The sequence below is a fragment of the Balaenoptera borealis genome, assembly GCF_965194805.1.
Source record: "Balaenoptera borealis genome assembly, chromosome: 19".
NCBI classification, from domain to species: domain Eukaryota; kingdom Metazoa; phylum Chordata; class Mammalia; order Artiodactyla; family Balaenopteridae; genus Balaenoptera; species Balaenoptera borealis.
The window spans coordinates 56,003,069-56,016,168 of record NC_138878.1 but is presented as its reverse complement, the minus strand read 5'-3'; the positions used below and the strand labels follow the sequence as shown (position 1 = coordinate 56,016,168).

At 53.0% G+C, this 13,100-nt stretch overlaps 1 protein-coding gene across 8 annotated transcripts in view; it reads right to left on the bottom strand.

The window, feature by feature from the left end:
- Positions 1–13,100, bottom strand: part of SAMD4B (sterile alpha motif domain containing 4B) — a 37,241-nt gene that overhangs the window by 2,338 nt on the left and 21,803 nt on the right. For 7 of the 8 annotated variants that reach the window (XM_082366714.1, XM_082366715.1, XM_082366721.1 and 4 more), the window contains 10 exons: positions 11,454–11,924; positions 6,854–7,093; positions 6,171–6,280; positions 5,926–6,012; positions 4,841–5,186; positions 3,682–3,767; positions 3,062–3,180; positions 2,285–2,483; positions 1,972–2,095; positions 85–168 (listed from right to left, as the gene is read on the bottom strand). In XM_082366714.1, coding sequence (XP_082222840.1) covers positions 85–168; positions 1,972–2,095; positions 2,285–2,483; positions 3,062–3,180; positions 3,682–3,767; positions 4,841–5,186; positions 5,926–6,012; positions 6,171–6,280; positions 6,854–7,093; positions 11,454–11,924 — 1,866 coding nt within the window. The remainder of the gene's footprint in view (positions 1–84; positions 169–1,971; positions 2,096–2,284; positions 2,484–3,061; positions 3,181–3,681; positions 3,768–4,840; positions 5,187–5,925; positions 6,013–6,170; positions 6,281–6,853; positions 7,094–11,453; positions 11,925–13,100) is intronic. The other variant, XM_082366720.1, reaches the window with a different exon arrangement.

Genomic DNA, 13,100 nt, shown 5'->3' with positions numbered 1-13,100 from the left:
AGGATGACTCTGAGTTGCTCAGTTCAGAGGTGGAGACGCTGGTGGGTAGGTGGGAGCTGGGTCAGGGAAAGAGGAAATGCTCACCACCCAAGGCGTGTTCTGTCATGCTCAGACACAGAGACTCCAGAGTGGGATTGATCTCCAGGTCAGGCCCAGGGACCGGGCAGTCTGGGTGGGAGAGAGGAGAATGGAAGCAGTAAGGATTGGACTGGGGTGAAAGGTAGTCACGAAGACAAAGGCTGGCATGAGGGAGAGGCTGAGGGGAACGAGAGGGAAAGGGAGGGAGGGAGGGAAAGTAAAGGCAAGAGACAGAGACACAGAGAGTGTAAGACATGCACACACTTGGATGGAAGGTATGACTGGGCAGAGTTGAAGGACAGACAGGCCTGGGAGTGCCACTAAGCAGGCAGAGGTGATGATGGCAAGGGCAGAGGCTTGGCAACACAGAGGAAGGCTGACAGGAAGTAATGTAAAGCTGGGGGAGCTGCTTGGAGGCCACGACTATTCTGGACACACTACACGTTCCCTTGGGCACAGTGAGGGCACCTGCCCTGAGCACTGGGCAGCCCCGTGCTCCCTGACTGATGACTTGCTCTGTACTTGGTGCAGAAGCTTAATTAGAACCCTTCCCTCCCACCTGGACTCGCTCCTCTGGCAGGATGCTGTTGGGGAAGGCCTAGCAGGCAGGGCAAATCTGGACAGCAGCCATGGGGGCTGGTCTTCATACAGTCTCTCAAAGGGCCTCCTGTTCTGGCACCTGGGCAAGAGCCCACTAGATCCCTGGGCAGACCTGACACCACCCACTGCTTAAAACCCTTCCTGGGCTCCTCACTGCTTCAGGAGGAACTCTGAGCTTTTTACCTAGGTTTAGAAGACCCTGCTCTTTCGCGCTCCAGCCTCACCTCTCACGACCTCCCCTCTGAACCCATGAGCCATGTCAGACCATCTAACTGTCTCTCCTTAATAAAAAAAAGTTTTGACCTTGGGCAAATCACCTCTCTGAGGCTCAGATTCATTACTAATAAAATGGGAATAATATCAGTGCCTTCACATGTGCAGTTGGGAGGATTTCATTCAACAGTGCAGGAAAGCTGTCTGACACACAGTCTAGCACACGGCATACTGGTGAAAAGAACTGTTCTCATTTTTTACTCCTGTAATTCATCCATCTAGTCATTTAATATCATTTACAGATGCCTACCACGTGCCAAGCCCTGTGCTAGGATGAACAGGACAAATGGGGTCTCCTGCCTCCCACAGATGGCAGTTCGCATAATCTCATAAAGAATCCCTATTGATTTGGCTATTTGTGACATGAAGAGTTTAGGGTCACAGGCAAATCTAAGCTCTCTCTAGAGGCAGCCCTTTCCAAACAAGCCTTATCTGCTTCTGCAGCCTCATTGCCCAGCAGCAGGCCTGGCACAGGGAATCACCCCTGACTTACTGAGCAAGGCAGGGCTAGCGCTTCTCTAACCTCCCTTTTGCCCACTTTGCCCTCATTCTAATCTCCCATCTCTAGGCTGATCTGTGAGCAGAGGGGAAGACAGCCCTTCCACCCTTTAGTGTAGAACCCGTTCCAAGAGCTGAAGTCTACTGGTTCCTGCTTGCTCACCTGGCTCCTGAAAGAATGCCAGTGGACTGATAGGCAGGACTCCCTTCTATAGACACCTGGCTGCTGTGACTGTCTCATCCCCTCCACCCTTCCACACTGAGTACTTAATGATTCTCGAAGAAGACGGGGACGGAGACCAGTATGAACACTAAGATTATGACACAGGGAGGGAGAGAGATAGAGATGGGGGTGGGGTGGGAATAAGGAGTGAGAGAAGATGACAGGGAGGGGGAGAAAGACAGACAGAAAGACAGAGAGACAGAACACATGCAAGGGATAGTGTGTACAAGACCCAGAAGAGAAAAGAAAGGCCAGCTAAGGGTGCTGTTGAGGTCGAGTCCTAAGGGTGGGCACTGTACCTGGAGGGAACATGAGAATGGCCTGGGGGGACGAGTGGACCGGGAGCGAGTGGGTCCGCTGCACAGAGCTGCGGCTCTGGCTGGGCATGCTGTTGCTGCCTCCAGGGTTGGCGAACCACAGGTTCTGCATGTGGCATGGGAGAGAGAAAGCAGTGGGTGAGCAGGGAAGAGGCCCAGACCCAGGAGTGGTGGAGCTGGCAGAGTCGTTCCCTCCCCTCTATGCTGGGCCCAGACACAAAGATATGGACACATATCTCAGGCACCACCACCCCAACCCCAGAAGTGCCAGGTCCTTTGCTTCCAGCTGGCTCACCTGTCGGCCCTGGCCCCCAAGGCTGGGGCTGGTGAGGGCATGTCGAGGGGAGATGCCCCCAATGCCCGAGGGGCTCAGAAGGCCCATTCTGCCAGGCGGAAGGGCCCGGGGAGGCATTGGGAACTGCCGCTGGGTCCGCCGGGCCACCCCCATCCCCACAGAGCCAGCTATGGGGAGTGAGTTGGAGCCGAATGCCCAGCTGTGAGAGAGCAGAAGGCAGGGTGTCAGTTTAGGTGGATGGGGCCCATCTGTTCACCTCTTCCTCACACCCCCCCGCAGCCCCCATGGGTGGACAGAACACAGATCTGCTCTGAGCAGGGATTCCCTGTCCAAGTCCCTGCCCTGTACATTGTCTCCTCCTGCCCCAAGGGTACTCCCAGGATGGAGATGGGGAGTGTACGAAGGTTTCCTCAAGTCCACTCGAAGTAGTTCTCCGAACTTCAGTTCTCAAGCGCAATATTTCTGTTGTTTGTCTGGCGTGAGAAGGGACTTCAGAGCCCTCTGCACACAGGTGAGGAGAACAAGGGACAGGCAAGGGGCCAGCTATGGGGACATGTGCTGGTTTTGCCAGCTCAGCACTCTATTCTAATGCAAAATCAGGGACCACCTGATTTTCTTATGGCAAAGTCCTCACTGGGTGACTTATATAAAGACACCCAGTTACTGAATGAGTATAACAGGATTCCCAGCCCAGAACGCAATCACCCCTCTAAGCACTATCTTTCAACCAGCGAGGGCCTAGGGAGGGAAGTCCCTGTGCCCTGGCCGCCCGCCTACCCTTTCTGCTGCCGGTAGTTCTGCATCTCTAGTGCGGCTTTGCGCGGGAAGGTCCGGAGGAGCTTCAGCACTTGCTGTTTCCAGGACAGCAGCCGTTTCTTCTGCGTTTCCGTGAAAGCCTAGAATTAGGGGGGTGAAAGGGGTGTGTGTGCTTCTTTCACATTTGCCTTCCATCCATTGCTCAAATATTTATCAACTGCCTGTGCTGGTCAATGCTGGGACACAGAGGTGAACTGTGCTCACGGAGCTTACAGTTTAGTTGGGGAGGAGATACACACACATTCATAACAGTGATAAATGCTGTGAGGGAGAAGCACAGGAGGCACAAGAAACCTGATGTTATGAGGGGCTGGTCAAGGCATCCCTGAGATACAGACGTATCAACTGAGATCTGAGGGGCCAGCAGATGGGAGGGGGATTTACTCCCCAGAGGATTATGTACTAAGGCTCTAAGAATGAGCGCTCAGGGGCATCCACTGAACCCAACACTGGGAAGGATGAGGGCTGCAGAGGTGGGCAGGTGCCAGTCAGGCAGGGCCCTGCTGGCTATACAAGGAATGTCGGTCCTGAGAGTGATGGGGCAGCCTTTCCCTTCTTGGGACCCCTAGACAAGGCCTCACCTCATGAGTCAGGCACTTTTCGATGAGCTGGAGGTAACTGGTGATGTTCTCCTCGTCTGGTCGGGACACCAGCAGCTGGGTGCACACTTGGGGACATGGGAAAGGGCAGGAGGTTAGCTACCAGCACGCCCTCTGCCATGTTCCAGCTTCCCTGGCCCAGCTGGGTGGCACAGAAGGTGGGTCAGGAAATTCATGCTGGGTGAGCACTAGCTATGTGCCAAGCACTGTACCTGGCTTATCACGAGGATATATAAAGTGCCCACCATAGTGCCTGGCATAAAGCAGATGTGAAGTCAATGACACCTTTTTCTCCTTTTTAAGTCTTGCAACAGTCTCATCAATGTAGGCATTTTTAGCCTGAGGCTCAGAGAGGTTGAGTCACTTGTCCCAGGCCACACAGCTAAAAGAACTTAGACCTGGGACCTCCCTGGTGGTGCAGTAGTTAAGAACCCGCCTGCCAATGCAGGGGACACGGGTTCGAGCCCTGGTCCGGGAAGATCCCACAGGCCGCGGAGCAACTAAGCCCGTGCGCCACAACTACTGGAGCCCGCGACCTAGAGCCCGTGCTCTGCAACAAGAGAAGCCACCGTAATGGGAAGCCCGTGCACCGAAATGGAAGAGTAGCCGCCGCTCGCCACAACTAGAGAAAGCCCGTGCGCAGCAATGAAGACCCAAAGCAGCCAAAAATAAATAAATAAATAAATTTATAAAAAAAAAGGAAAACAAACTTATTAAAAAAACAACTTAAACCCAAGTGTAAAGTTGCCTACACTGTGCTGCCTTAGGAAAAGGCGAGCCCATTAAGAGCTTCACCATACCCATCCCGTGGACTTCAGTCCCCTCTGAAAGAACCAACGGATTCGCCTTATCTCTTCACTCTTTACTGTATGCAGTTTCCACTGACACAATACACAATGTCCCATCTTCTGCTCAGGCTGGAGACACTTTGAGGGTAAGGGCTGTCTCCCACCGTCAGCCTGGACGCACCCGAGGGCAGGGGCCCTGTCATCTCAGTCTTAGCCACTCTCTGTAGTGCTCTAATCCCCAGAGTGCTTTGAAAAGTTTTGCTTCCATCATTTAAATTGGATTTGACCTTTGATGCCTGGGTTCACTTGGCACCCTGCCCCAGAATTTCCTGCTGGGCCCTGGGTGGTCTCACCTTTGCCCATCACCCGTGTAAACTGACTGGGGATGTCTCCATCAGCGACGGGAGCCGGGGCTGGCTCACTGCCATCAGTGGGAGCTGGAGCTGGTGGAGGGGGGTAGCCCTCTGCAGCTGGAGGGTCCTTGGCCTCACTGCCCTTGTCTGTGCCAGGGTGAGCCAGGGGAGGCTCTGCACCTGGCAGCGGCGGCTCCCCCCGGCCCCCGTCCTTGGCAGTAGAGGTGGTAGCGGTGGCGGCGGCAGCCACAGTGGCCTGGAGGACACTGTAGGCCTTGATGGGGGTGATGATGATCTGCTGCAGCTCCTGCAGAGCGTTTCGCAGATTCCCGCCTTCCAGCACATCCTGAGTGGGGAAGACACAGCCTAGGTCACATGCCAACCCCCAGAACTACGTAGAATGACTGACTATACATGTGGGGTCAAACAGTCCTTGCAGAGAGCTGGTGGTACCCTGGGTTCCAGCACACAGAGAAGGCAGGTAAGGGCACTGCCAGAGCATACACACACACACATGCACAAACACACACATTTGTACATACACATTCCCTCTTCCCCCACTCAAGGTAGAGTCCCACGGAGCTTAGAAGGTGGGGCCTCAGGGTCCCACCGAGGATGGAACCAGATTCAGACCCAGAGATCTGGACTAAGACACTGAAGGGGGGCAAAAACCAGAAGGTAAGTGGCAGGGAAAGGGAAAAAGGGATGCAAATCAAGGCAGATGTGTAAGGAGAGTGAGTGGATAAGAAACAACTGGAAAGAGAGATCATGCACACAGGGGAGACACTCTGCTCTATCAGAAAGAGCTGTTAGAAATGGAAGAGTAAAATGGAAGAGAGGGGCTGAGTCAACAAACAAGATTCTGGAGACACAGGCCAGGACAGACAGGGAGGAGAGCCTCTTAGCTTAGCCATAGCAAGTGAGCCCTGTGATCCGACCTGCACTTGGTCCCTGGACCCTGGTTCCCTAGGGCTGGGGAGGTCCCGAGGTGGGGGCCACACGGGCAGCAAGGCTGACCCAGAGACTTCAGCCACTAGCACCACTGGGTAGCCAGTTGGCCTTGGATGGGGATACCAGGTCCTCACCTTCTCCAGGGATTTGAGGACACTCTGCCTCTCGCGCAGCTTCTGGATGCTCAGGGCTATCTTGTGGCGGGCACCTTTGGTGACATTCTGCGGTAGGGCAGAAGGGGATAGGAAGCTGGAAATGGGAGGCTGAGGTACTCAAGGTGCCCCAACAAGGCCCAAAGAGACAGAGGAGGCTCGGGCTGCAAGGGTAATGTCAAAATGGTACTGCCCCCAACCCCGCCCTGATGTCCCCTCGGCTTCACCTGAGACTCCAAGTGCTGCTCAGTCAGTGTCATCATCTCCTCATAGCTCATCTGTGAGAAGAGGGCCGCGTACTTGTGCAAGCGGAGGCTCTTAAGCCACGAGGGCACATCTGTGGAAAAGAAGGGAGGGCCTAAGATCAGGAATCTGGCCCTGGTGACAGTTGTGGGGAAGGACCAGGCGTAAATCATAGGCAGCCTTAAAAGCTGTAGAAAATTGGAAGGAGGTAGGGAGAAGCCAAGGGTCCATAAGCTACCTTCTTCTGTCCAGCCAGACCCTTCCAGGTGGCCTTCCCTGGTCAGAACACCCGATCTTCCTGAGTTGCTGGGTTGGATGTGTACTAGGACGACCTCTGATGTCTTTAAAAGTATTCCTGGAACCTCTATTCCATCAGTTACCTCTGTGTCCTGGCTTTCTTGTCAGACTGGTGTGCCTGAGGGCAGGGGCTTTTCCCCCATCAGACTGGGACCTGTGGGGGTCCCTCTGCTCAGTCTTAAGCCCTAAGGGCAGGGCCTGTACACTCTCCTCAGACCTGTCCCCTTCTCGGGGGTGGAGGTGGGGAGAGGAAGAATTGGGTGGGGAGGGACAGGACAGGTGGGGAGGCAGCTACAAGCTCTCTTCTGTCCTTGTAAGTTCTGCGGAAGCCTCTTGAGGAGGGTCTTAGTGCTACTCTCCCCCATTGTACCTTTCATGCCACTGCCGTCCTCCTGAAAAGTGTTCCGGCTGGAGCCCTGCTCCTCCGTCTGCTCGCTGCCAGAGGAGGCCACGCTGCTCTGGGGCGAGAGGGGTGCGTGGTCGGGCGTGGTGAAAGCAGCCCGGGCCCCAAGCTCCTCTGGACTCGGCCACTCACCAGGGGCCTGGGGGCTCGTGGGGATGAGCGACATGGAGCGCTTCAGCGGGCTGGGGTGGATTTGGCAGGGGAGACCTGGCCGGAGGGGGAGAGAGGCAAGAGGTCAGGCTTGGGGATCTGACCACAGGAGACCGTGCCCCCCTGGTCAGTGCCATGGATGGCAGCTCAGCCCTGGAATCCAACAAGAGGAAGGGACCCTGGGGTCTGAGGGGAACCACCTACCAGGTACTGCTGGTTCCCTCATTCCTCCACCCACCAATCCATCAGCAAGCTCTCAGCCACTTCTCTGAACCGCTCCACTTCCTCTGCTAGCACCCTGGGCCAAGTCACTGGCGTCTCTAGCTGGAATTACTGTCACAACCTCCTCGCCGGTTTCTTGCCTTCATCCTTGTCCCCTACAATTTAGTCAACTCACAGCAGCCACACTGATCCTTCTTAAAAATGCAAATCTGACCCAGTCAGTCCCCGATTAAATCTTACCTGTAGCTTCCCTTCACACTGAGAATAAAATTCAAACTCTTCCCCCGACACCTACAAGGCCCTGCAGGATCTGGGCCCTGCACACCCCTGACTTCTCACCTCCCATGACTCACCCCTTTGGTTCAAGCCCTTCTAGCCTTTGCTGCACCCCCACCCCAATTTGTTCCTGGAACATTCAAGCTTGTTCCAGCCTCAGGACTTCTGTGCTTGATCGCCCTTCTTGTTCTCCTGATCTTAGCAGTTGGCTCCCCCAGGTCTCATCTCAAACAATCACCTCTTCTGAGGCTTTCCCTGAACCCTCAGTCAGCAGTAGCTGTCCCCCACCAACCCCCTATCATATCACTCTGTCTTATCTTTCTTACAGCACCTATCACAGCTTGAAATGACCTTATCTAGTTATTTGTTCACTTATTAACTGTACGCCCCTCCTACAGGACCTGTGACAGCAGGGCCCTGTCCTGTCTTAAACGTCATTGTATCCTCAGTAATTACAATGGGGCTTCGACGAGAGGAGGTTCTTCACAACTACTTGCAAAGTAAGTGAATGAAGTACATGAACTGCTTCCTCAACATCTCTGTTATTGGGCTTCACCACCTCCCAAAGATTTTTCCTATACTGAGCCCAAATCAGGGTGAATCCAGGCCCTCATCCACAGGATGTTTCGCATCCTCCATCCATCCCATTCCTGAGATAGGAAAAAGGATCCAACTTGATTTTTAACCACTCTAAGGACAGGGCAGGTTCCCATGAGCTTCCAGACCTTTACACGTGCTATTCCCTCCCCCTAGCTCACCGCTCGTCCACCCTTATCTGCCAGCCACTTCAGCCTTCACTCCTGGCTCAAATGTTCCCTCTTCTGTGACTCCTTCCTCTGCGTTCCCTGGGCCCCTGTGCTGCTACCTCAAGTCCAGCACTTACTGCTCCCTTCACTAGCCTGCCTCACACTGGACTCTGGGCTTCTGCAGGATGGCAGCAAGCCTGTCCAATCATTTCTGTACCTCCAGGTCAGGGCAAGATACACAGGAATTTTCAAAGTTTCACTAAGTCCAAAAGGAGGGCACCCACCATCCTAAGGGTGCTAAGGGGGCCTCTGAGCTTGACACAGGAAATCTAGAAGTATCCCAAGTCAAAAAAGAAAAGGAAACAAAGCCAAAAAGCCTCACCCTGGGTAGGTGAGAACATCAAGGCCTGGGGAACTGAAGTCCTTTGCCCCAGTTCCCACAAAGAGTTGAGAGGCAGAGACAGAAGAACCCCAGCCTTGATTCTGATGGAAAGGCTGGGGTTCCTGCCAGTGCTACACTGACACCCAGCCTCAGAAAGGACAACCAGCCTGGTACAGGCCCCCAAAGCACCTTCCCTCATCTGTGACAGTTATCTATGCTCCTAGCCAGAAGTCACCTGAGGGAGAGGGCAGTGCATTGATCCCACCCACTGAGGCTAGCCTCCTTCCCCTATCTGTGACTTCTGGGGTTCTCTGCAAGAGGCTCCTCCAAGCCTCTGGACTCCTAGAAGATGTCACCCTCTGGGCCCTGGGGGGTGCTGGGTAACCCTTAACACAGGCCTTTTTTTTTTGCCTGTCTTGGTGTTCCTGGCTTCCTCCTTCCTCCCTTCTCAACCAAGAAGCGGGCAGGCGAGGCTGAGAGGACTGGAAATTATCCTGATTGGAACGATTGTGCAGTTCCTGAGGAGCCCTTTTTGGACCCACACTGGGGTGGAGGCTGGCCACAGCATGAGAACCATAAAAACAGGAATGCCGGCCAGACATCCAGGGCCTCACACTCTCCAAGAAGCCCTGGCCTGTCCTTGGCAGCACCCCAAACCCACCCTGCCTGCCCTTACAGGCCAATCCTTGCTCCCCACTCAAAAATAGTTTAATGGCTTCCTGTTTCCTGCAACTGCTTGAAATTGAAATTGAAAAGCTTCATCCTAGCCTTCAAGGCCCCCTCTGAATGTGGCCCTAACATACTGAGATCTGAGAGTCAAGACAGACCTGCGTTCAAATTCTGGCTCTGCCATCTATTAACTTCATGATCCTGGGCAAGTCACTTCATCTTCCCCCTCTGTCTCCACTTCCATGTGAAGTCTTTGGCACAGGGTAAACATGAATATTTGCTACTGCTATTACTCATTTAACTGCTCGCACTTCTCCATCCTAGCCAGACCTGTCTGCATACTGTCCCCTCCAATTTGACACCCCTATACCTTCAATTCATGCTGTGCCCTCTATCTGGAATGCCCAATTCCTCTTCTGGTTCAAATCCCCTATTCAACATTGTTCCAGCTTGGTCCTCTAAAGCTGCTGTCCCCATCGTGGGGAGGAAGGAATGTATGGGCACCCTGCATGGGTGACCCCTCCCCTTGATAATAAGCATCTTCGGGAGGGTCACTTTTAGGTGGGGGCAGTGTAGCACAGTAATAAAGAATATGAGCTGAGGAGCCAGATTTAAATTCTGGATTTAAATTCTGGCTACACCACCTCGGGCAAGTGACTCTTCTGTGACTCAGCCAATGAATTTATAAGTATAAACTTCTCAGAACAGCTCTTGGCAAAGACTGAACGCTGAATATATTTTAGCTAGAATTATGATTATTAATATACCCTCCCAACCTGGACCCAGAAACTGTCATGCTCTGAGACTAGAAAACAAGGTCCAAGACACTTTGGGTTGCTAGAGCTCCCGAAGTGCCCTTCTACCCCTCTATCTTCCCTGATTCTTGCCAGCATCTGGGAAGGAGGCAGGTGACCAGGATATCCATATTCAGCTGGGGAAGAAAGAGGCTCAGGGGTAACTGTTATGTACCAGGTGCCACACAGCTGGGCAATGAAGACCCAGGGTTCACCCCACCCAATGGCACAGGTAACATTTCACCGCCACCCTCTCCTGGCCTGCTTTAACCAGTACCTGCAAAAAGGGGCCGGCCACCTTGAGGTTAAATTTGGAAACTTCTTGCTTTCAGTCAGGTCCTGTCACCTCATCAATCCTTGGAAATGCCATTCTCCCTTATACTGTTCATTTCAACTAATATTTCAAAAACTCACTGGAATACCAGCTCCTCCCGTTCACCCCAGCCTCTGGGGGTGCTTACTAAGAGACCACTTAGTTGAAGGATGGCACAGCGGTCAGAGGCAAGCTCTGGTATCAGACTGCCTGGGTCTAAACCCTGGCCAGTTCCACCACTTGTTCTGTGACCTTGAATACAAGACTTCGTCTCTTTGAGTCTCAGCGCCTTCATCTGCAGAATGGGGCTAATAATATTGTTGTGATGAGGATTAAACGAGATCATGCCTGAAAAGTGCTTATAAAAAAGTATCTAGCACACAGTCAATGCTCAACAATGTTACCTACTATTACTAATGCCTTGCAGCATGAGTTACATCTTATATGAACAGGCTTACAAACATACATTTCTCAGAAATGAGTCTGTAAGCTGGAGCCAGATACAAAAATCCAGAATGTCTGGGCTGGAAAGGACCTCAAATTATGATGGTCTATAACTGAAGTCAGGCAGTTATCACACATGCCCAAAGTGGGATGGTAGGGGCAGAGGCCGACTGGGACACATGTGCAGGGTCTGAAGGCGGTGACCAATATTCAACTCCATCTTATGGTTGCCACCAGGAATACAGGCCTTGAGTTGCCAGATCTTTTGACTTTTCAAGAGAAGCTGAAAATCTGGATTTTTAGGAGAAAATTCCCAATTCCTTACATCACCAAATTTATTTAAGAACGTAACAAAACAAAAACCAAAGTTTTGTTGAGTTTGAGCTCAATAAAACATGTCTGCAGGTCAGGAATGGCTCTGGCAATGCCAGTTCACAACCTCTGCACTGTCTCATAAAGCTGAGGCCCAGAGAGGTTATGTGACTTGCCCAGGGACACAGAGCGAGTGAAGAGAGAGCCCGGTCCGACCCTTTTCAAGTAGGCATGGCCTCCCGGACTCCCACCTCCTCACCTGCGTTTGCGTTGCTCCCAATACTGTTGATGGCTGGCGGCACTGAGCTGGGTGGGTGGAAGGGCACGTGTCCATTTTCCCGGGGTGGCTTGTCCTGCCAGCCTGGTCCTGCCTCCCCAGGGCCCAGCTCTGCAGGGCCACCCCACTCATCCGAGCCCTGGCGTGAGTGGTAGGTGGGCTCAGGCCGGGTGCGGAAGCCGCTAGCTAGCCGCTCTTCCAAGTGACTCAGCCAGAGGGCCAGCGCATTGCGGTCCTCCAGCGTGGTGGCCGGGTGGATGAGGGCATAGGAGAGCAGCTGGCGGCTCTCCTCGATGAAGGCATTGCTCTCAATCGAGTAGGCCAGCACTTTCTGCAGCAGCCTCATGTACTCCGACTTGGCCTCTGTGTTGCCTGGCTGAAGCAGGGGTAGGTGGGACAGCAGGAGGGACACCACCTTCTCTTTGGACTCCTGCTGCCACTGGCTGACGATGGCTGCAGAGGGGACAAGAGGGAATGTCAGGGGAGCCAGGGTGGGGGACTCCCATAAAACCAGGAGAGGTGCCTATAGCCTGCTCCCTCAGCTCCAATCTCATTTCCCTTCTCCTTTCATGACTTCGACCTTGTCCCTCATACAGGTGATATCTAACACACTCAGCCTGCTTCCAGAGTAATTTTTTTTCTGGTTCCATCACTCCCACTCTCAGAAACCTGCTATGACTCCTAATAAGCCAAACTTGCTACTCTGGAATCTGAGCCCCTCCTGCTGCCCCCAGGCCTGCTCTTCTTGCTGTATCCCCACTCTATCTTCATGGCCTGTATCTGCTTTCCCCTGACTATCAAAACAGTCTCTTTCCTGACTTGGAGGACAATGGAATACAGTGGTTAAAAGCTTGGACTCAGGAATTCCCTGGCAGTCCAGTGGTTAGGACTCTGCACTTCCACTGCAGGGGGCAGAGGTTCAATCCCTGGTCTGGAAACTAAGATCCCACATGCCACATGGCTTGGCCAAAAAAGAAAAAAAAAAAGCTTGGGCTCTGGAATCAGATGGTCTGGACTCCCCAACTCACTAGCTGGACCTTTGTCACCTGAACCTCACAGAGCACTGATTTCCTCACCTGAAAAATTCTGAAGATAATTACAGTACCCAATTCACAGTGTTGCTCTGAGATTCAAGGAGTTAATAAAGAATGGAAAGTGGCCTGGCATATAGAACATAGTTAATAAATGCTTACTGTTGCTTTTTAAACTGGACTCAGCCTCCAGATTCTCCCCTTCCAACTCATCCCATACACCCAGATGGAGTGATCTTCCTAAAGCACACCAGGATATCATGTTCCTGACCAGGAGCGTATAATGGCAACCAGCACCAATGGACTCAAGTTCAAGAGCTCCTAGCCCAACATCACCTTCATTTCCAGGGCACTCCCCCACCTCCTATTCCTCCAGATAAAGACTTGGTTTAGGATATCCCCATCCTCCCTGGGGCTCTCTCCATGCCATATTCATCCAAGCTTCCATAGTCAGGCTGAGATTCAAGGCTTTAGCCTGCAACAGTCTCCTTCCTCCTATCCAAATTCTAAGTCTTTTAGGGATTGCCTACATCTGCCCTTCTCCAGGAAGCCTTCTGTGGCTACTCCATGCCCTGGTGATCTGGTGATGTCTCCTTCC